Source organism: Equus caballus, chromosome 10 (genome assembly GCF_041296265.1).
Source record: "Equus caballus isolate H_3958 breed thoroughbred chromosome 10, TB-T2T, whole genome shotgun sequence".
In the NCBI taxonomy this organism is placed as follows: Eukaryota; Metazoa; Chordata; class Mammalia; order Perissodactyla; family Equidae; genus Equus; species Equus caballus.
The window spans coordinates 6233896-6256627 of NC_091693.1; the positions used below are offsets into that span (position 1 = coordinate 6233896).

Consider the following 22732-nt stretch of genomic DNA (forward strand, 5'->3'; position numbering starts at 1 on the left):
GCAGCTGCTCAGACTTGGTTAGCCTCAGAGTCGGGGGGATCATTAGCTGAGAGCGACTGTGAGTAGGGAGGGAGCCAGAGGGAGAAGAGGCGCCCAGGCCAGGATGGGGGTTGGGGGGCTATGGAGAGAAGAGCGGCAGGCAGGAGTTTGGGTGTTTGCTGTCTTCCCAGCAGTGCAGGTCTCTCTGCAGAGGTGGCAGCTGCGGAGAGGGAGAGGGAAGGAGAGAGAGGGCTGCGAGTGGAGAGCGGAGGAGAGATGGGGATCCCGGCTGAGCAGCATGGGGCTCTGAGGGGAGGGTGCCTGGGGCAGCTGTGTGGGACAGCCTGTCTGGGGAGCAGCTGTGCTCTGACTCTGGGTGCATGGCTGTCCACGGGCAGGTGTCTGCTGGTGACCCCAGTGTCTGGGCATCTGTCTGGTCCTGGGGCCTGACGTGCGTCACTCTTGGCTGCCGGTGGGACAGTGTGGGTCTGCCTCCGGACACTTCCGGCCTCTTGGCCTGGGCCTTAGCGCTCAGTGCTGCCTTTTCCGGGCCAGGCCCCCCATCCCCCGTCTGTCCGGGACTTCCCGGCTCCAGAGGTCATTGCTGCAGGCGGCAGAGAGGCTGCCAAAGCAAACCAGCCCCCGTGACTTGTAGGAAGGCAGCTGGGGGAGGGGTGGGGGAGAGGGCTCAGGGCCGGGGCCATGGGAGGGGGCAGAGTTGGGGCAGGAAGGGCCCGCAATTGGGCAGGGCAGGGCTGCCTCATTCAGGAGCTGGACAGGGGTGCAGGAAAGGGCAGGGGCAGTGGTGGGCCTGGGGCTGGGCAGGGGTGCCGGGAGGGGTAGTGTGGACAAGGACAGAGTTCGGCCTGCGCTGGGGCAGGGTGGGGGCTGGGCAGGGGGCAGGAGAGGTGGCAGGGGCAGCTGGGGCCCTCCCTGAGGTCCCATCCTTCAGTCCTTACACGCAGCCTGTTCTGTCTCCTGGAACCCCTGGCCCTCAGGCGAGCTGCCCCTGCTCCCTCCTCCCCTCACACGGCCTCACCTGGGCCCCCTCCAGCCAGAGGCGAGGCAGGTTGCTGGGCCGGCCCAGTCCAGCCCCTGCAAACCCTACCCCTCCAGCCAGGTGGCCTGCGATGCTGCCAATCCCTTCGCCCGGCCCCTGCCCGCCCCTTCCCCGCCTCTGGCCCAGCCTCCTCCTCCTCAGGTGAGGCAGCCAGGCCTAGCAGGCCCCACGCCGCTCCGGCCACCGCTGCTGCGGGGCCACCATGCTCCTGCCCAGGCCTGGAGACTGACCCCAAGGCGGCACCACCTCTCAGCTCCGCCCCCACCTGCCGGACCCCAGGGTAAGGACCAGGGCCCTCAATTACAGTCCCCAGGATGTGGGTCCCCTCACTCCCACCCAACCTAGAGCCCACCTCCCAATCAAGGGGCCCTGGGGGACCTCAAGAGTGGGGTCTCTGACTTCTCTCCAGGGACCTTGGAGCTGTGGCCCTTCTTCAGACTCAGAGATTGGGCCCCAGTCTCCTCCGCCCTCAGACCCAGGAGTCCAGCCCCCAGCCCCTTCTCCCCAGGACCCAGAAATCCAGGCCCCCGGCTCTCTCTTCCCTCGAACCCAGGAGTTCAGACCCTCAGTCCCTGCCTCCCCCCGGCCCAAGCACGGGCGCCCCAGTCCTGCAAATCCAGGTGTCTCCTGGCCGCTGGTCAGACACTGACCCCATCCTTGAACCCAGCCCAATCTGCGTCCGTGATCATGGCGTGCTCTGGCCAGGGCCCAGTCCCTGCAGCCTCCCTGGATGGGCGCCTGGGACTGGGGGCACCCGGGCTGGGCTGGCCCCCCCGGGCCCTGCCTCCCCGTTCGTCTCCCCACAGGGCCCGCCCCGGCCCAGGAGGTCAGCCGGGGAATCATTAACAAGAGGCCGTGACATGGCGGAGAAGGAGGGTGAGTCCCCCTTCCCTGATCCCCAACTTTGGCTCTGCCTGCACCCCTCCCTCCATGCTCTCTTCCCCACCCTCCACCCCCTTGGAGCCCCCTCTCTCTCACAGCCCTCCTGGGCCCCTCCCCACCCCCTTCTGAAGCCGCCCCCACCTGTTAACTATTAACCAAATCTGCGGGGCTGTGCCACCCCCTGCCTCCCTGCTGCCCCTTATGACTTTCCTGGCTCCTTGCCTCAGTTTCCCCTCGCCCCCCAGTGAGTTCTCAGCTAACCCTGGGCCTGTCATCTGTGTAGGGCCAAGGTGGGGAGACTAGCTATCATGGTTAAGGATGCAGAGTTGGGAGTCGAATGCACGGGCCTGTGTTTGAATCGGCATCTGCCGCTCTTTTGCTGTGTGACCTTGTGCAAGGGACGTTACTTCTCTGGGCTTTGGTTCCCCCTGAGTCAAGCATGGACCCTAATGCTACCTACCTACCCACGTGAGGTTGTTGGGAGTGTAGAACACACACAAGGCACCAACATGGGGCTTAGCATGTAGGACACATGCCAAGGTCCAGAGCCGTCATGACGGGTTGGCTGCCTGGGGGTCCCAGGGACCCAAGACCCCCAGCGACTCCAGGCATTCCTCCTGCTTCCTCGCATTGTGGGCAGAAGAGCAGAGGGAGGACTTTGGACCTGGCCAGGGTGGATGGAGAGGGAGAGACGGCAGAGAAACCACCCAGCAGGACGGGGAAGCGCCGGCCGAGGGGCTGGCACTGAGGACTCCTGGCGGCTGTGGTGGGGGCTCCAGGCAGCCTGGCTCCCTCCCAGCCTCTCCCACACCTGGGAGCCAGCTGGAGGGGCCCACTGAGGGGCGGCCTTTCCTTCCTCCCTCCCCAGCTGGGGCTGCCTCCCTCTCTTCTTCCTGGAACCAGGCTAGCTGGGTTCGGTCCCAGGCTGTAGCACTTTCTAGCTGTGAGGCCCTGGGCAAGCAGCTCCCCTCTCTGGGCCTCAGTTTCTTCATCTGTAAAATGGAGATGGTCCTGGTGCACACCTTGTGGGGTGGCGTGAGGATTTAAATGCCACGTAGGCAGGAGGCGCTGAGCGTGTGAGCTGAAATGACCAGCGTGGACCGCTGGCCTCCTGGGATCTCAGCACAGTTACCAAATCAGGCCCCAAGCCACTCAGCTGTGGCTGAGCGAACCCAGGCTCCCGCCCGCCGGCTCGGGAGGAGCCACTGTGCCCTTGCTCAGCAGGTGGCTGGCCGAGCCCTGCACCTTCGGGATGACTTCTTCCTCGAGCCGACCGAAGGGAGTCACCAGGGCTGAGGGCTGTGGGTGAATGAATGAGGGAGGAGAAGCCGAGCAGGCCCAGAGGATGGCCAGAGGCAGTCTGGGCACAGAGGGAACCGAGGCAGAGTGGGCGCCAGTGCATCCCCAGGCAGCTCGGCCCAGTCTCGGGGGGGGGGGGGGGTCCAACCCGGACAGATGCTTACTTGATGGTGACCCGGGGTAGGTGGCTGCACCTGTCTGTAAACTGGGATGATGATAACAATGCCTTCATCATTAAGTTGCAAGGATTTCAGGAAATCACAGGAGAGGTGGGACGGGCTGAGTCGGCCTGCTAGGATTCTAGGAGCTGTTGCTGCTGCGGCGGCTGCTGGTTTGAGTCAGCGTTGTGCTGGGGGAGTCTGTCCTAGGCCAGGCGGGGGCCCTGGGACTGGAGGAAGTTCTATCTGAATTGATACTCAGGATGGGCATGGGCCAGGGAGGGCGTGCCGGGTGGAGGGAAGAGCGTGGCTGAGGTGGGAGGGTGGGGGGTGACGCACTGCCGGTGTGCAGGGGCGCAGAGGCACTCTGGGTGTGTCTGGAGGTGAAGCTGGAAATGGAGCTGGGAGATGAGAGGTGTGCAGGCTGGACCTGGTCTGCTGGGATGGCCGAGAGGTTGGCCAGGCCCTGCAGTGCTGGGTGTCTCCACAAGAGGGTGCTGGAGGTCACGCTGTGTTTCTTCCTCTAATGTGTGTCTGTGTTTTATGGGTTCTGTGGTTTGGCTGCTTTTTGGAAACTCTCTCGGGGGGTCTGGTAATGACTTTGGGGAAGCATGTGCAGCCCCCGAATCGCTAACAGCCATGCTTGTATCCTTAGACTGTCCTGGGGACTCTGGGGGCTCACGGGGGATTCTGGGTAAAGAAGGGAGAGGTTGGATTTGGTGTTTAGGAGGATCCCCCAGGCATCCGTGGAGATGCTGGACCTCAGGGAGGACTGAGCCCAGGGGTGGATGGGGCTGGGGGCAGGGAAGCACAGGGGACAGGAGGCACTGGCGAGGCCTGCAGGCCGTGGAGCTGGCAAGCTGTGGGGGAAGGAGGCATCCTGCACATGAGGGACGGTGCTGAGGATGGGGGCCTCTGAGACTGGACCTAGCACCTGGGGAGACATTGAGACCAGATGGGACCTGGGGGGCGTGAAGGACCTAGGGGATTCCAGGGGGAGGCATCTAAGAGGCTGCCGGACCCCTGATCCGGGACTAAGGGGCCGGGACCAGGGCTGGAGACAGAAAAGGGAAACTGAGGCTGCGGAGGTGGGTGAGACAGACTTGGGTGGGAGGAGGCCTGGAGGGCGGGGTCCATGGCCCGCCCTGTGAACTCCAGATTTCAGGCAGTGGGTGGAGGCTCAGGAGACGGGGAAGGGACATCAGGTGCAGGTGGTATCCCAGAAGTCAAACGAGGAGAGCCTTTCCTTCAGGGAGCTGGAGTCGTGCGATGAGGACTGAGACACGGAGCTATCAACCGAGGGCAGTTTTAGAGACAGGAGCCGAAGACGTCCCTTGGGGGGTGTTGGCAGCTGATCGGTGGGGGCAGCAGACCTGTCGTGTGGGAAGAGGTGGGTGGCCCCTGGAGGAGCGGGGTCTCGAGGAGAAGTCAGGGCGCTGGCTTGCTGTGCACAGAGGCCTCTCGCTCCTGAGGACTCACGGCGAGGATGCTGTCCCTCTCAGAGTGAGGGCGCCTCCTGTCTCACCAGAGGCACTGGCTTTGGGGTCCCCTGAACCAGAGGGCATGGAAGGGCAATCCTCTGCCCTGGGAGACAGGGGTGGTGGTGCCTCCCGCCCCAGCAGACGCACCAGAGCCTCCAGGCTGGGCTGAGCAGCCGAGGGGAGCCAGACCTCCCACTGACCTGGAAGGTGGCTGGGGGGGAGCTGGGGTGGGACTGCCGGCCTTTTCTTGTGACGGAGGGTCAGCCAGCGGGGGCTGGGCTGGTCCGGCTCCCTGGGGCCTCTCTGGGGGGATGGACTGCTCTCTAGTGCCTTGACGGGAGCTGCGGGGCTCTCAAGTCCTTGAGACACCCAGACACTGGCCATCCAGGAGGCTCCTGGGCCACTCCCACTCCATTCCGGGTGCTGGCTGGCCTGTGACCACCAGCTGTCCTCCCACGACACAGAGGGGAGAGCCGGGAGCTCCTGCAGCCCTGGGGGGCCCTGCAGATGCCAAGGGCAGTGGAGCGTGTGCTAGGCCCGCTGAGGCTTTGAGCAGCCTTATCTCTTTGGGCCCTGGACAATCCCCAGAGAACGGGTTGGCTTTTACTTCCCAGGGGCCCCGTTGAGCTGGGAATGAAATCCCTCTTCTCCTTGGGCCCAGGCCTCCCCAGCCGGCCCAGCCTTGGCCCCCCTGGCCTTCCCCAAGCTTACGCTGTTCTGGCCACGTCAACGGCTTCGCTCGCCCTCTGACAGACTGTGCTCGTTCTGGCCTCCAGCCTTGCCTGTGCTGCCCGCTCTGCCCACGGTCTTTGCACGTCTGGCCTCGCCCTTCAGGCCCCAGCTCAGAAGTCACTTCTTGGGAGGCTCTCCCTGTGCCCCATGCGGACACCACCCCGGCCCCGACCTGCGTTATTTTCATAGACTTTGCCACAATCTGGAAGTTACCAAGTTCATTTACTCATTTCCTTATCTACATCCCCACCTTGCCTTACACACCTGAGACCGGTGAGAGCCGCAGCTCATCCGTCTTGTTTGGGGTGTGTCCCCGGAGCCTGGAATGGAGCCAGGTGCACAGCCGTAAGACCGTGAATGAATAAAGCTCCACTTTACCCATGAGAAAACTGCAGCCCAGAGAGAGGAAGGCCCTTGCCCAGGACCACACAGCTCTAATGATTTTGCAAGCATTATCTCGAACCTGCTGTGTGCCCGGCCTACAGCACAGAGAGGGGTAGGGCGGCTCTGTGGTTATGCACCTGGGCCCCGGGCTCCTGCGCTCAGCCCTGCCTCTTCCTGGCTAAGTTGCCCTGGGCACGCGACTCCATTCTCTGTGCCTCAGTTTCCCCTGTCTGAAAAATAAGACTCATAACTGAGACAGGAGCTGAATGTATTAATGCATCGGGGTGGCACAGACACAGCGCGAGCCTCTGAGCAGAGCTTGGCGATGATGAGGATGATGATTTTTATTATTTAAAAGAACTTTAAAGTATTGCATTTAGGGATGAGTGCTAGGTGGATGCCCATTAAGTAGATGAGGAAGCTGAGGCTCAGAGAGGCGATGCCACCTGCCCAAGGCCCCACCCAACAAGAGGTAAGGCCAGTATTTTTAAGTGAGGCTCACAAATTCCACACTTAGGTCCCCAACCTCCAGAGGCAGATTTGACCTTGGAGCGGGGTCCTGTGGGAGAGGTCTGGTTTGGAGGTTCCCCGGGGACAGAGGGTCTGGAACAGCAGGGAGAAGTGAGGCAGTGAGGAAATGCTGAACAGCAGGGAAGAGAGCTGCCAAGAGGGCGAAGGTCAGGGGTCATAGCCCCCAAGAGGCTTGGAGAAGCCCTGGGAAAGTCGGCAGAAGTGAGAGGTCCAAGAAAAGATGGCACAGTGTGATGAGAGAGATACAGAAGCGTGGTATCACTGGGGAGGAAAGATCCCGTAAGTGCAGGCAGGGAGGGTGGCAGCCGTCGAGGCCACACCCCTTCCCAGCTGGAACCCTTGGGGAGCTGGACACCTGGTCGTCCACACTGCGGGGGAGGAAACTGGGCCCAGGCCATGGCAGGCTTAGGCTTTTGCCTAGTCAAGCCTGGGGGGGCAGGGCGGAGCTGGCCCCATGCCCAGACCCTGCTGCGGAGAGAATAGGCCTGGTGGGACCCAGCATGCTGTCTGTTGCAGGTGGCCGGACTGTCCCATGCTGCTCCGGACCCAAGGTGGCAGCTTTCACTGCGGGGACCCTACTGCTCCTGACAGGCATCGGGGCGGCATCCTGGGCCATTGGTGAGCGTGGCCCCCTGCCCATCTGGCCTCCTGGGGCCCCTGCTGCCCCCTGGCCTGCCCGCCCTCACCTCTGCCTTCTCTGCAGTGACCCTTCTGCTCAGGAGTGATCAGGAGGCGCTGTATCCAGGTGAGCAAGGCCGGCTGGGGCTGTCTGGGGCGTCCTGGAGGCGACTGTGCCTGGGGGCGCTGCTTGGGGCAGGATCCTTTGAAGCGATGAACAGATACAGAGATGCTGGTAATAGCGCACGCACTTGCATCAAGCTGCCCGCTCTGGCCCAGGCGTTGTTCTAAGCTCTTCACTTGTCTCACCTGGTGTTTTTCACACTCTACGCGTGTTCCCCGTTATTGCGTCATGAAATTAAATGAGCGAGTTGAAAACCACATTTTTAAAAGTATGAAATAGATTAGAAAATATCAGAGTGCCTCTCGCTCCGTGAGTAAAAGCTTTGTTAAGCTTTGCTTCCGTTTGATGAGGGTGGCAGTCTTATTCTCTCCATTTTACACATGGGGAAACTGAGGCTCCGAGCAATGTGATGGTTTGCCCCAGAGAACAGAAGTTCAGGGCTACGTGATAATGTAAAAATGTGTTTCTTACTGTGGGGCATGGTCAAACAGGTTTGAGAGGTGCTGTGTGAACTCGGCGAAACTTCTAGCTCTCCTGGGGAGGTAGCTGCTACTATTACCCCCATTTACAGATGTGGAAAGTGAGAACAGGCAGCTGGGAAACACTGGGGCTGGGAGCAGCTCTTAGCCTTGCCTGGTGGGGATGTGTCTGCAGGCAGGTGGAATGAGTGACCACACTAGTAAAAAGGTGCAGAAATGAACTGTGGAATGAATGAATGAATCTTCCCAAATTTAAGCTCCCAGCTGCTGTTCTGCGGCCCGGGGCAGCAGGAGGAAAGGGGAACTTGGGTGATGGAATGGATTTTGCACTCCCACAAGCCTCATCAATTCCATAAAGGATTGGGCTCACCTTAGAAGAAAGGGAAGCGTGGACGAGGAAAGCTGCCCTCAGTGTCAGCCCTCGTGGGCGCACTGAGCGAGCGTTTCCACGTGCCGGGCACATCAGTTCATTCAGTCCTCCCACCAGCCCATTTCAGGAGGGGAACACTGAGGCGCCAAAGGCCAAGGGACTGGCCGCAGGTCACAGAGCTGTGCGTGGCAGGTCTGGGATCTGAACCCAGCGGCCTGGATCCAGCCCTTGTGTAGAGCTGTCACACTGTTGTTTCTCAAGAAAAAGTCAAGAGAGTTGCCATAGTGATGGCTAACGTGTGCCAGGCCCTGTCCGTAGCCTTTGCGCAGCGGCCCTGGGAAGCCGGGGCTGTTGTCATCACCCCACTTTGCAGCTGCAGGAAGCTGAGCCCAGTGGAGGGAACTGACTTGCCTGAGACCACGTGTGGAGTAAGTGGCGGGGCAGAGGGCTCACGCCCGCCGGCAGCCACTCCAGGGCTCCCCACTGCCTCTGGGCTGAAGTTGCAGCCCCTGGTGGGCTCCGCGGCTCCCAGGCTGTGGGTCCCTCTCTGCGCCCACCTCACGCTGGCTCCCGGCGCCCTCCAGGCTCCAGCTCATGGGCCCTCTCATGCCCTGGAGGGACCCTCCTGGCTCGCAGCCTTTGCTCTTGCCTGTTGGCACTCCCGCCCCAGGCAGGATGCGGTTCTGCACGTCCTTGCTGAGCCTGAGGCCTCTCCTGCCCTCCGAGTTGCAGCATCCTCTTCTGAAGCTGGGTGGGACTTGGAGGAGATGCCCTCAGCCAGCTCCTGAAACCTTGGCTTTCGTGTCTCACCCTTCGGGCTCTAACTTTCCTGAGCAAGGCCTTCCTGTGCCCCAGACTCGGTGCTCCCTCCCACACCCTGTCTCTGGCGTCCCTGAACCCCTACCGCTTCCCCAACTCGGGGAAGCTCCACTCTACTCTGACTGCATCTGTCTCTCCCTGATGCGTGAATTTCCCAGGGGCACCGCCCCAGACAGTGTCTGTTGCGTAAGTGCTCAGGACTCTGTGCTTAAGGAAGAAACAGGAAGACAAATCCGGGCATGACGTAACTTGTCCCCAGCCTCCAGTGGGACAGTAACGAACCCACGATTCCCACTAGCTCTCGCCGACCCCGGCGCCCTTCCCCTCAGTTACACGTGGGTTTTTCCAAAACGTTGGGAAATTACAAAACAAACAACAGCAACCACAAAACTATATCCCCACCTCATTTCTCGGGGATTTTCACACCTCTAAATATATCAGATGATTTGGTAAGCAAACAAGGTGACCCAGAGCACTCTTCTTGCATTGCTTAAAATAATGCAAACAAGAATAAAGAGTTTAAAAGCGAGGAGCAATGGCACAGAATGTGGCTTTAAAAGTAATTGGAGGGGGCATTTGACATCCCCTCCCCCTGCCACCTCCCCCAACATACATCCACAGAGTGATCGTTTTTTCCTAAGACCTCACACTTTCTGGAAGTCATATTTCTGGAGCCCTTAGAAGTCATTTTTTTTTTTCTTTTGAGGAAGATTAGCCCTGAGCTAACTATTGCCCACCCTCCTCTTTTTGCTGAGGAAGCTGGCCCTGAGCTAACATCCATGCCCATCTTCCTCTCCTTTATACGTGGGACGCCTACCACAGCATGGCTTTTGCCAAGCGGTGCCATGTCCGCACCCGGGATCCAAACCGGCGTACCCTGGGCTGCCGAAGCGGGACGTGCGAACTTAACCACTGCGCAACCGGGCCGGCCCCAGAAGTAGTTTTAAAATAAGAATTCATCCCCACCCCTAGGTGGAGTTTCAAACCTGGGTCTTGGTCTTGGGACTCAGGCAGTGGTAGGGACTACCCAGCAGAGGTGCCAGGCATCCCCTGCCCCACCCTGGAGCAGGAGGCCATAGTTACGACAGGCCAGCCAGGAAGCTCTTAGTCTGGGCTGTGGGTGGGTGTGTTCAGGCTGGGGACGGGGAAGGGGCAGGGCGTGTGCAGGTCGGGGGACCTGGGCTCTGAGCCCTATGCTCCTGGGCAAGTAACACTCTCCAGGCTCGGTTCCCCATCTGCAAGATGGGCGTCGAGATGGCCTCCACTCCCCAGGGTGGCTGTGGGATTCTAAGAAGGACCCTCCAGATACGACACATAGTCGAGGCCAGCCCACTGCTGTCCCCAGGGAACACAGCCAGAGTTTTATGATAGCGCTGGTGTTTTTAACCCCCAGGAGGGAATGTGCCTTGAGAGGCTGTCTAGGGCGACGCTGAAAGCTTGGGGTTTGGAGTCACTCGAGCCTGATCCTCTCTCGCTGCCTTTGACTCCCTTGGCGATGCTGGGCAAGTCACCCCACTGCTCCAAGCTTCAGCTTCCCCATCTGGAAATGGAATAACCTCTGTGGCCTCGGGGTGGTGGGCCCCGTCTTGGTTGATGGCGGGACAGGGAGAGCATGCAGCACGGCACTCGGCACACAGTAGGTCCTCAGCAAGCCAGGTTCTCCCTGGCAGCCTTGCCTCCCCTTGTCCAGATCTGCAGGGCGGCAGGAAGACCTCTCAGCTTGGGTGTGGCCTTGCCCGGTCCCTGCTAAGAGGATGCAAAAGCGAGTTTGCACCAGACTCAGTTTTCTGGAATGTGCTCTCGGAACACCAGCCATGCAGGAGGCTCAGGAGAAAAGGACCCAGGAGTTCACAGCTGACCTTTCCCCAAGCCCACTCCCTCCCCGCCTTGCCTATCCTGGTCGGTGTCAGGCCCATCCTTCTCGTGGCTCCAGTCAAACACCTCGGATTGTCCTTGACCCCTCTCTTTCCCTCACACGCACATCCAGTCTCTCCGCAAACCCTGTGGGCTCCACACACAACATCTATCCAGAATCTAAACTCTTCTCCCCACTGCCCCACCCTGGCCCGGCCTCCATCCTCTGCCTCCTGGACCATCACAGCAGCCCCCGCCCTGTCTCCCTGCTCCATCCCTGTCCCCTGCAGTCTGCTCCCCACAGCAGCCAGGAGCGGCCTGTGAACTTCAGTCAGGTCAGGGCCCTCCTGGCTCAGAGCCTCCCCTGGCTGCACTCACGCGGGGTAAAAGCAAAGTCCTCGTGTTCTGGTCTGTCTCCCGCCTCATGTCCGCTCGCTGCCTCTGCTCCAGGCTCCTTGCTGTTCCTCAAACACCGCCCCCAGCCTTGGGATCTCTGTGGTTCTCTTGGCCTAGTTCTATGCTCCGTCTCCTGTCTTCACGACTCTCTTTCTCACCTCCTTCGGATCTTTGTTTGGGTACCACCTTCTCGCTGCCCCCGTCAAGCCTGATTTCTCTCCCGGCCCCTTCTTCTCTTGTGACACGCCATATACTTTGCTTTGTCCTGGTCTGTCTCCGTCTCACCTGTCGGCCCTCGAGCTCCACAGGGCAGAGGTTTGTCTGACTCGTTCATTGCCCAGGATAGAGCTGGGTGCGTACAGAGTGTCTGGTAAATGAAATAATACACCTAAGGGCCGTGGCCAGCTGTGAACGAGGCTTGTCTGTCTGTCCGTCCGGCCAGGTGTGGGGAGCAGCCTAGGGGGAGCTGAGGGGAGGGTTGGCTCTCCACACGCCTAGCCCCAGGCAGGAGGGATCCCCCGTAGGCTCTCTCCAGCCCTCCTGTACATCTCTGCCCCGCCCCTGCTCAGTTTGGGATGTTGTGTTTGCTTGGGTGACTTTGTTATTGTTGTCTGTTTCCCCAGTTCTCAGACTTTGGCTTGGTGAGGGCATAGCCCAGGACTGTCTTGGTCATCTTTGTGTCCCCAGCATCACCCCGCACCAGGGTGGGACTGGGCATGGAGTACGCGTCTATTTAATGCTTGTTGAATGAATGAATGAATGAAAACTGCATCCTCTGTTTGGAGAATTATCATGCACTTTCCTCCTATATTCAAGGCTCTGACAAGTCCTGCGGAAAACAGCATTCTTTCCTTTTTTTGTTTTGTTTTTTAAAGATTATAGGATATCTATTTAAAGATTTTGGCAATCTGATGTATTAGTCAAGGGTCTTCAGGCTGCAAAAGACAAAAGGAAAAAAATAAAGAAACTGGCTAAACAAAATGGGACGTGATTAACTTACATAATCAGATTCTAGGGGTTCTTCAAGCCTGACTCCACGAATGGGCTTTAAAAATGTTACCAGAAGTCTCCTGGCTTTTCTCCATGTTGGCTTATATTTCCCTCATGGGGGCAAAGATGGGCCCTGGCAGATCCAGCCTCCCACGCCATTCTCTTGGGAGCTGGGTTAAAACCGTTTCCCTCTTCCCAAATGTCCCAGCAAAGTTCCAGACTTACATGAGCAACCAGCTTAGGAAGCCCAGGGGCGAGTGGAAGTCCCCCGGCTCCCATGGGGCCAGCCAAAGTCCCAGGGCTGCCATTCAAGGGTCCACTGAGTCACGCACGTGCCCTTGCAGGTGCGAGCACAGATGTGGGGACATGGGGTGCTCCAATCGGCCTGCAGGGACTCAGGCCCAGAGCCCCAGGCTGGAGAGCTGACCTGGAAGGGCTGAGGAGGGTGACCCGGCTGCGGTCCTGTTGTCCTGCAGTGCAGGTCAGCCCGGCGGACGCACGGCTCACGGTGTTTGATGAGACGGAAGGGACCTGGCGGCTGCTCTGCTCCTCGCGCTCCAACGCCAGGGTAGCAGGCCTCAGCTGCGAGGAGATGGGCTTCCTCAGGTACCGGGGTGCCCCGGGGGGGCGCGGGGGAGGGGGCGGGAGGACAGGCCTGACCCCTGCCCCGCCCAGGGCGCTGGAGCACTCGGAGCTGGACGTGCGGACGGCGGGCGCCAACGGCACGTCGGGCTTCTTCTGCGTGGACGAGGGGAGGCTGCCCCACGCCCGGAGGCTGCTCGAGGTCGTCTCTGTGTGGTGAGGAGGGCAGCGGGGGGGGGGGGGGGGGGGGGGCATATCCCGGGCCGCCAAGCCGCGCCCTGCCTGCTGCCCTCGTTTTCCCTTTATCTGTCTTAACTGGTCCCACTTTTTGTTTCTCTGCATCTCCGTCACTGTCTCCCTCGCAGTGACTGTCCCAGAGGCCATTTCCTGACTGCTCTCTGCCAAGGTGAGGCCCCGACACTTAGAACCTCCACCTTAGACCCCCCAGGGCAAGACCACATCCCATCAGATGCCCCCAGGCAGGCCATATCCTCTTAGATCCTACAAGGAGGGGCCTGTGTCATCCCAGACTCCCCAGGGCGGAGCCCTGTCCCCAGAGGTCCCCAAGGATGGGCCTACGTTCCCTCAGATCCCTCAGGCCAGGGTCGTGTCCTTTCACACTCCCCAGATTGGGGTGTGTCCTCGCAGACCCCCAGGGGTCCCGGCATCCCCCACTGCCCCTGACACCCCCTCCCACAGACTGTGGCCACAGGAAGCTGCCCGTAGACCGCATCGTGGGAGGCCAGGACACCAGCCTGGGCCGGTGGCCATGGCAAGTCAGTCTCCGCTACGACGGAGCACACCTCTGTGGGGGGTCCCTGCTCTCCAAAGACTGGGTGCTGACAGCTGCCCACTGCTTCCCTGAGTGAGTGTCCCCCACGGCGCTGAGGGGGGCGGTGGCGGAGCGGCGAGGTGCGGGAGGCTGCGCCCAGGCAGACTGCCACCCTCCCCTCCTGTCCCCTGCTAGGCGGAACCGCGTCCTGTCCCGCTGGCGAGTGTTTGCCGGCGCTGTGGCCCAGGCCTCGCCCCACGGCCTGCAGCTGGGGATGCAGGCGGTGGTCTACCACGGGGCCTACCTCCCCTTTCGAGACCCCAGCAGCGAGGAGAACAGCAACGATATCGCCCTGGTCCGCCTCTCCAGCTCCCTGCCCCTCACAGGTGAGTCTGCATCTTGGCCTGGGGACCCCAGAGGCCGGGAGGATGGAGGAGGGCACCGGGGGCTTAGACGCTGTGGGGAGAGAGAAGATGGACTTGCGGGGCATGAGCTGGGCATCATTAAATAGGCGTGAGCTGGGCAGCCGCTTCGGAAAACCATCTGACGGGTCCTCAACAAGGTGAGCGTGGAGCTCCCCCTGGACCCAGAAACTCCAGTCCTGGGGTGCGCGCCCAAAGTAGTGAAGATACGTGTCCACACAAAAACTTATACTAGTGTTCACAGCAGCTTTATCCCAGTAGTCAGAGACGGAAACCGCCTGGTGTCCATCATCTGACACACGATGAACACGCTGTGGTTGATCCACACGATAGAGTAATATTTGGGCCTAAAAAGGAATGAATTCTGATTCGTGATACACAATGGATGACCCTTGAAAACACTGTGCTGAGTGAAAGAAGCCACAATCTAGATGGTTCCATGGATATGAAGTGTCCAGAGTAAGCAAATCTGTAGAGACAGGAAGTAGACTGTGGCTGCCAGGGGCTGGGTGGCATGGGGTCAGGTGTGATGGGGAGGTTGGGAGGTGAGAGGAAAGCATACAGGGTTTCTATTTGGGGTGACAAGAATGTTCTAGAAAGGACTGTGGTGGTGGCCACCCCTTCCTATGGCCAGACATGCTCCTTAGCTATTATCTGTGAACCCACTAAAAACCATGGACTTGCAGAATTTAAGTGGGTGGATGGTAGGTATGTGAACTATATCTCAAAAAATCTGTTACCAAAAAAAAAGGTAATTTGGGGCCAGCCAAGTGGTGCAGCAGTTAAGTTCTCATGTTCCGCTTGGGCGGCCTGGGGTTCACCGGTTCAGATCCTGGGTACGGACATGGCACCGCTTGGTAAGCCATGCTGTGGCAGGTGTCCCACATATAAAGTAGAGGAAGATGCGTACGGATGTTAGCTCAGGGCCAGTCTTCCTCAGCAAAAAGAGGAGGATTGGCAGCAGATGTTAGCTCAGGGCTAATCTTCCTCAAAAAAAAAAAAAGTAATGAAAAATATTTTTAAACCTATGAAGGAATCTGAGGAAGCTGGGGGGCTCCCTCTGAACTCTCCACAAGAAAGACTCACTTGGGGGCCGATGTGCCTTTAACATTTCTCCAACGCACGACTTTTGGGTCAAAAGCAGGCCACAGTGTCATAATAATAATCAAAATAGTGGTGATGATGATGATAACCAAGTCGGAATGGTGACGGTGGTGAAATCATACAATAAGTGATTCCCACAGTGGTGAGGTGGCGCGCACCAGCACCTGTGCTGTTCCCGGCGGTCCCCCGCGTGCGCTCCGTGGTCGTCAGCAGCCTGGGGGGGTGGCGCTCCTGTAGTCCTGTTTTCCCCCACAGGGAGAGGTCCCAACACAGAGAAGGCCAATGTGCCCCAAATTCCCGCAAGTGGCAAAGACGTGAGCCCCCGCGCCTGGCGCTGGAAGCTACCTGTCACCCCGGGCTGTGCCACCCGGGAAGTCAGGACCATTCTGTGGTTGGCATTATACTTATTTTTATGGTTATTTTCTTTTTAATGATCCGTGAGACTGGTTTTCCGCTTAAGGGAGCCATGTTTTTCTTGAAAACAAAACAAACCCTTCTCTTTAGTGAAAAGAGCGAGGGGGTTAAAGACATTGAATAAGGAAGAGTCCATGGAAACACAGGTGGGTGGGGTGGGAGGGTTGGATCCGAGACACAGGGCCAAGGGGGTCACCACGGGCTTTGGCCAGATTCACGTCCTTGCCAGCTGTGTGATCTTGGGTGTGCGACTTTGCCTCTCCATGCCTCAGTTTCCCTCATCTGTTAAGTGACTTCCTACAATTAGTGAGATGAGCAAAAGGGTGAATCTGAGTAAAGAGTTTAGAGCGACGCCAGCACACAGTGAGACTCTGTTACTGTCAGTGGTCATGGCCATTGTTGTTTCCTATTATTACCAGATATGTGAGCACTTCCTGTCTGCCAGGCGTGGTGCTCAGAGCTTCGCCAGTTTCCCACGACAGCTGCTGGGGGAGACGCTTCTTCTTCCCATTTTGCACCTGAGAGCCCTGAGGCTCAGGCAGTAAAGTCAGCAGCAGGCAGCAGGCAGGGCTGCCAGGATCCCTTGTGTGGGTTGTGCACTGCACAAAGGTGGCACGTCTCAGAGGTGCTTTCTCTCTGTGGTCGGTGTCGACTGTGTATTTATGATGGTGGTTTCTGGCAGCTGGAAGTCAAGTATCTCAAGATAGGGCGACTCTTTCCATTTCTCCTGAAGGCACCTCTAGGTGGGCGCGGCCCTGTGAGCCATGGGTAAGGACTCAAGCTTGTGAGCTGGGCCAACCCAGGGTCAGATTCTGACTCTGCCATTGACTCGTTATGGGGCTTTGGACAAGTGACTGGGCCTCATCTCCGCCCTATGTAAAATGGGCTAATCGTAGCCCGCCCCCCTGGGCTGATGGAGATGAGAAGAACTGACACAGGGAGCACCTGTGAGCTCAGTCGCCGGCAGCGTCTGCTGTGGTTGTTACGAAGAGCAGAGGAAAGGAGAGCCGGGGCGCTGGGGGCAGCTGGACAGAGGTTTGTCCTGGGGCCGCCGGCAGGGGCTGGACCGGCGTGGTGTCTCTCACAGAATACATCCAGCCCGTGTGCCTCCCGGCTGCCGGCCAGGCCCTGGTGGATGGCAAGATCTGCACGGTGACTGGCTGGGGCAACACGCAGTACTACGGTGAGTCCTGTCCCCCGGGACGCCACCAGAGGGAGACGCTGAGCCGGGCTGGGATGGGCAGTCTGGCTGGTGGAATGAATGCCTCTTGGCCCTGGGGCGTGGGACACCAAGGAGCCCAGGGTGGGTGTGGGAGGGAGAGGGGGTGCGTGCTCCCCAGCTTTGGCCAGCCTTGCCCCCACACCCCCAGGCCAACAGGCTGGGGTGCTCCAGGAGGCCCGAGTGCCCATAATCAGCAATGACGTCTGCAACGGCCCCGACTTCTACGGGAACCAGATCAAGCCCAAGATGTTCTGCGCCGGCTACCCCGAGGGTGGCATTGACGCCTGTCAGGTGAGGGACCGTGTGGGGCAGCCCCGGCCCTGCCGCCCCGGGGATGGAGACCCAGGCAGTGGGCGGCCGGCTCCCTGTCTCGGCCCATGGCCGTCCGCAAGGGCCTCCTGGCCAGCCGTCTCGGCCTCTCCTCCCCCGCCAGGGCGACAGTGGTGGCCCCTTCGTGTGTGAGGACAGCATCTCTCGGACGCCACGTTGGCGGCTGTGCGGCATCGTGAGCTGGGGCACCGGCTGTGCCCTGGCCCAGAAGCCAGGCGTCTACACCAAAGTCAGTGACTTCCGAGAGTGGATCTTCCAGGCCATCAAGGTGAAAGTTGGGCTCGGGTGGGAGCCAGAGGGGGGCAGTGTCGGGGACTCTCCTGGGTAAAGGCAGGCAGGGGCGTTCTGGAAACGGACGCGTGGGCCTAGAAGAGGGCGCCCCGGGAGCAGATGGATTTCAGAGGGCTTCTTGGTGGAGGGGAGTTGCGGGGCCCGGGGAGGCCTCTCAGACCTTGGAAGCCCCCAGTTGTCTTTCCCCAGACTCACTCCGAAGCCAGCGGCATGGTGACCCAGCTCTGACCCGTGGCTTCTCCTCGCTGTGCGTGCCTCCAGGGCCCGAATTGATCTAGGTGGCTCCAGCCCCACATGGTGGGGTCCACCCCGGGCCTGGGATGGAACATTATTCTTCTTGGGCCCAGCCCACAGGCCCAAGGATACCCTCCCTCCGGGGTCCTCTTGTCCATAGTGGCGGGCCCACTCAGCCCTGGGGCCACCCGAGCCTCACCCTCCTGGCCCCCATGTAAATATTTTTCCACCATCTGGGGATCCCCATCTCGGTGCCCCTGATGACAGGATGCTCTTTAAATAATAAAGATGGTTTTGATTAATGTGGTCTCTGAATTTGTAAATGTAAGCAGCAATGAGGACATTTTGGGGGGATGGAAGAGAAGAATTAGGGCCTGGCACAAATCAGGCAGGCGGCAGGATCCCTTGATTCCCACTGGCTTAAGAGATTTTAATTGGTTCACTTAACTGGAAATGCCCTGGAATATCGGCTTCAGGTACTGCTGGATCCAGCTGCTCAAATATTTTTCATCAGGACTGTGCTTCATTTCCTCTTTCAAATCTACTTTTCGCTGTGTCAGCTGCATTTCCAAGCAGCCTCTCCTACAACCAGAGACAGAGATGTCCCCTTCCCCACACCCTAGGCATATACGCCATGGACCATTTAGCAGCCCGAGTGGAAAGGGAATGCTTCTTTCTCAATAGCTACGGCAAAAGAAGTCCCAGGCCTAGCTCTCCTTGGACAGATTTGGGTCATGTGCTCCTGTCTCATCAAATCACCGTGCACCTGGTGCCTGGAGTTTGTGGAGAGGGGCGGTGAGACCCTCAAAGACCACATGACTTTGGGGGGTTCCCCAAAGGGAAATGTGGTACTGTTGTCAGAAAAAATGGACATAGATGGGCAGTGAGAAGAAAAGACACCCACCTTGGGCCGCCACAGGAAACAAGGCCCTGTGGGATGGAGACAGTGGCCCCAGGCCCTGTGAGCACAGCCTGAGACCCCCACCTCTGCCTCCATCTGGGCCCCACTCTTTCCCAGAGCATCCTCAGATCTTGTGGGGGCTCCGATGGCCACCAGGGGGCGCTGCTGCCCCTAAACGGGGAGAAACGCAGGTGTTTCCTGTCCAGCCTCGACCACGTGTTGCTGAAAACCAGTGTTGCTGAAAACCAGACGGTCTTCGGGAAAACGCTCCCTGGGTGCCCCTTTCCCCTGCGTTCCTGTGATAAAAGTTGTAATGTGTCGCCCACCAACCACAAGCCCCCAGGCAATTTCCTAAAACATAAACAGACATAGAACAGCGTCTCTGACTATCTGTTTGGGAAAGGCGCCCACCACCGTCCCTGGACACCGCACCCTTCGCACAGTTGATCCCTTCCTTGGCCTCGTCTGAGTCAGGAGCACCCTGCCCCACGTCTCGTTTGCAGGGCGCCACGCAGTTTTTCCAAAGGCCTGCGCGTGGCTGCGCTGTCCTAGCCATCCCCCCGAGATCTAACTGCAGGCTTGACTCACGCCTTGCTTTGTTAGAAGTGTTCTGAGTGACGGGGATGTGACTATAAGTTTTTCTTCATAACTGTTGGCTGAAATATGTACCGTACATGCGTTTTATGAAGTTCGGGGGCTCCAAGAGCACATGGCCCACCCTGGGGGTTCTGAGCAGATAGGACCATGTCCCGGAGGGTCTGAGGGGACACAGCTCACCGTGTGGGGGGAGAGGGCCGGTCTGAGCAGATATGAACTGCCCTGGGGGGACTGAAGAGGGCATGGCCCCACCCTGGGGCATCTGAGGGTATGCAGCCCTACTCTAGGGGACCTGGCGGAATTTGGACGTTAAAAGCCGATAGGTGGTCTCCTGGGAAAATGTCACCCCTGGGGCCACCCTGGATAATGCCAGCATTACTGCTCTTTTGGAGAAGGGGGCGGGAGGGGCACTGTGATTCACCCAGCAGCCATCCACCAGTTCCCTTTGTTTGTTGCTAGGGGTCTGGGAGCCTCAGTTTCTCCTCCTGCTCCCACCAACCTTGCCACCCACCCAAAGGAGCCCCACAGATATTAGAAAAATAATAATAACACTCCTGGGGTTGCTTTGATGTCCTGCCAAGATCTTAGTCTCCAGAGAGACCGAATATCAAACCTCGTTCTTCCGTGTCATCGCTGTGCGGCTCCGAGCCAGAAGCACTTGGCCCGTCTTCTCTGAAAAATGTAACCACATCAGGACACGAGCAGGCTCTGCGTTTACGGTTGGTGCTTCTATCCGGACACTCACTTTCAAAGATAGAAAGCCCTCTGGACGCCACTTGGAGCGGAAAGCTTGGCGTGGTCTCCGGCTGGCGGCCGCCCAGTCGCGTTGCAGGAGGAACGGCCGGGAACCCTCCCACGGTGTTTATTCCACAAGTAAAACGCGGCCGGGATGGACAGTGACTGTGACAGCCATTGATTTTATGTTCAGAAAGAATTATTGTGAACGTTCAAATAGTGGTAAGTAGGGAAATGGGTTCTAGATTCTGCAGAAAGAGCCATGCTATTTGAGGCCCGCGGTTATTTGGGGAGTGGCTGTTTCGGTTCTCGCTGCACAGAGACCACCCCGCTCAGCGGTGGGGAGAGCTCATGGGGTCTGCAGCTCCGATGGGTGGGGAGCAGCACGGACAGCTTGTCTCTGCTCCCGATGTCCAGCCCTCCGCCGGAAGACCTAAAAGGTGGGGTGACTCGGTGGACAGGGGCTGCACTGGGAGCCTTCTCTACTCCCGCGCCTGGTGCCCGGGCTGGAGTGGCCCCGAGGCTGGGCTCAGCTGGGACCACCGGCTGCTTGTCTGTCCAATGGCTTGCGCTTCCTCCAGGCGTGGCTGCCTCAGGACATTTGGACTTCCTCCTAGAGGCTCAGAGTGAACATCCCAGCAAACGCGGCCTCGTCCACCACAGCCTCACTTCTGCTTGACTCTATCGGTTGAACAGTCCCAAACCTGCCCAAGGAGAAGCGACAGACACAGACCCCACCTCTCGGCCTGTCGATGGGTTTTGGGGCCGTGTTTCAGAACTGCCACAGGAGGCTACAGACGGCGGGAGCACAAAATGACCCCTCATGAGAGTGTTCAGCCTGAGAGATTTGCCTGCTCTAATTGGGGATGATAAAATTGTGACAGTCATAAATTTTTAATACATTTTCAGGGTTGTTTTTATCTCTCAGAAGTTCATTCTAAGATGACAATCAGCTTTGGGCATATCTTGATTTTTTTCTTTTAATTTTTATTGAGATTATGATAGGTTACAATCTTGTGAAATTTCAGTTGTGTGTTATTGCCTGTCAGTCGTGTTGTAGGTGCACCCCTTCACCCTTTGTGCCTACCCCCCACCCCCCCTTTCCCCTGGTATCCACTAATCTGTTCTCTTTGTCCACACGTTTAAATTCCTCATATGAGTGGAATCATACAGAGATTGTCCTTCTCTAACTGGCTCATTTCAGTTAACATAATTCCCTCAAGGTCCACCCATGTTGTTGCAAATGGGACGGTTTTGTTCCTTTTAATGGCTGAGTAGTATTCCATTGTGTATATATACCACATCTTCTTTATCCATTCGTCTGTTGATGGGCACTTAGGTTGCTTCCATGTCTTGGCTATTGTAAATAATGCTGCAATGAACATTGGGGTGCATGGGACTTTTGGAATTGCTGACTTCAAGCTCTTTGGGTAGATACCCAGTAGTGGGATAGCTGGGTCGTATGGTAGTTCTATTTTTAATTTTTTGAGGAATCTCCATACTGTTTTCCACAGTGGCTGCACCAGTTTGCATTCCCACCAGCAGTGTATGAGGGTTCCTTTTTCTCCACAACCTCTCCAACATTTGTTACTTGTTGTTTTGGTTATTTTTGCCATTCTAATGGGTGTAAGGTGATATCTTAGTGAGTTTTGATTTGCATTTCCCTGATGATGAGTGATGGTGAGCATCTTTTCATGTGCCTATTGGCCATCCGTATATCTTCTTTGGAGAAATGTCTGTTCATGTCTCTTGCCCATTTTTTGGCCAGGTTGTTTGATTTTTTATTGTTGAGCTGTGTGAGTTCTTTATATATTAAGGAGATTAACCCTTTGTCAGATATATGACTAGCAAATATTTTTTCCCAGTTAGTGGGCTGTTTTTTTGTTTCAATCCTGTTTTCCTTTGCCTTGAAGAAGCTCTTTAGTCTGATGAAGTCCCATTTGTTTATTCTTTCTATTGTTTCCCTTGTCTGAGAAGATATGGTGTCCAAAAAGATCCTTTTAATACTGATGTCAAAGAGTGTACTGCCTATGTTTTCTTCTAGAAGCCTTATGGTTTCAGGTCGTGTCTTTAGGTCTTTGACCCATTTTGAGTTTATTTTTGCGAATGGTGAAAAAGAATGGTCGATTTTCATTCTTTTACGTGTGGCTGTCCGGTTTTCCCAGCACCACTTGTTGGGGCATATCTTGATTTTAACGTTTGGCCAGAATACCTATTTGTTGCACCTCTAAATCCTAATGATTTTTATGAGGATAAGCACACCAATTTGAGCGCTTCCTTCATGCTGGGCACCATGGAGAGGTTCGTGTGTTCCCTCAGCGTTTCCCTACATTCAGACGTTTAAGTGTGGCTTTCCTAATTTCTACTACTGACTCCTTCATTCTACTGATATTTATTGAGCAAGCAATTATTAGGTGCCAGGCAGCACTGTTCTAAGCACTGGGGACACAGCTGGAGACCAAACAGACAACGTTCCTGTCCTCGTGGGGCTGGAACAAATACCACTGGTAGCGCTTGGGTTATTGTTTTATTCACATCATCTCTTTCCCTTCCCTGTTTTTCCCTTTTTTTTTTTGCTGAGGAAGAGTGGCCCTGAGCTAACATCTGTGCCCATCTTCCTCTATTTTATATGTGGGATGTCACCACAGCACAACTTGATGAGCAGTGTGTAGGTCCTTATCTGGGATCCAAACCAGTGAACCCCAGGCAGCCAAACGGAGTGTGCGAACTTAACCACTATGCCACTGGGCCGGCCCTGTATCTTTCTCTATTTTTGATCTTAGCCTTGATTCAAACAGTAAAATTAATGAAACTATGGGTTTCGTATGGCAGTGGCATATCTTTTTCAATATAAATAGAAGATATTAGATAGACAACCACCAGTAAAATAATGACGAGTGCTCCTTCGTTGCCCCCCTATACATTCCCAGGGTCCCCGTACCAGCGGCCTGTGGACACATTTTGGGAAACGC

At 57.5% G+C, this 22732-nt stretch overlaps 1 protein-coding gene across 8 annotated transcripts; it reads left to right on the plus strand.

Moving 5' to 3' along the window:
* The first annotated feature begins 745 nt into the window (after positions 1-745).
* Positions 746-17829, plus strand: HPN (hepsin). Of its 8 annotated transcripts, none has more exons than XM_023649533.2 (13): positions 746-1319; positions 1846-1915; positions 7023-7124; positions 7210-7251; positions 12633-12762; positions 12832-12954; positions 13104-13144; positions 13438-13603; positions 13706-13896; positions 16538-16633; positions 16821-16963; positions 17106-17270; positions 17483-17829. In XM_023649533.2, exons 2-13 carry the CDS (start codon positions 1900-1902, stop codon positions 17519-17521), a joined length of 1254 nt encoding a protein of 417 aa, XP_023505301.2. In that variant the 5' UTR covers positions 746-1319; positions 1846-1899; the 3' UTR covers positions 17522-17829. The 8 variants fall into 8 exon arrangements, with proteins under 8 accessions (XP_023505301.2, XP_070080141.1, XP_023505303.2 ...); XM_070224040.1 differs by having other exon boundaries at positions 922-1319; positions 1707-1915; positions 12501-12762; XM_070224042.1 differs by having other exon boundaries at positions 1152-1319; positions 1707-1915.
* Positions 17830-22732: the final 4903 nt, after the last annotated feature.

What these genes read in the sequence shown, in the direction of transcription:
- HPN (XM_070224040.1), top strand. An exon ending in CTCGAGGTCGTCTCTGTGTG is followed by an intron (nt 12,955 to 13,103) that starts GTGAGGAGGGCA and finishes TCTCCCTCGCAG; the next exon opens with TGACTGTCCCAGAGGCCATT. An exon ending in GCTGCCCACTGCTTCCCTGA is followed by an intron (nt 13,604 to 13,705) that starts GTGAGTGTCCCC and finishes GTCCCCTGCTAG; the next exon opens with GCGGAACCGCGTCCTGTCCC.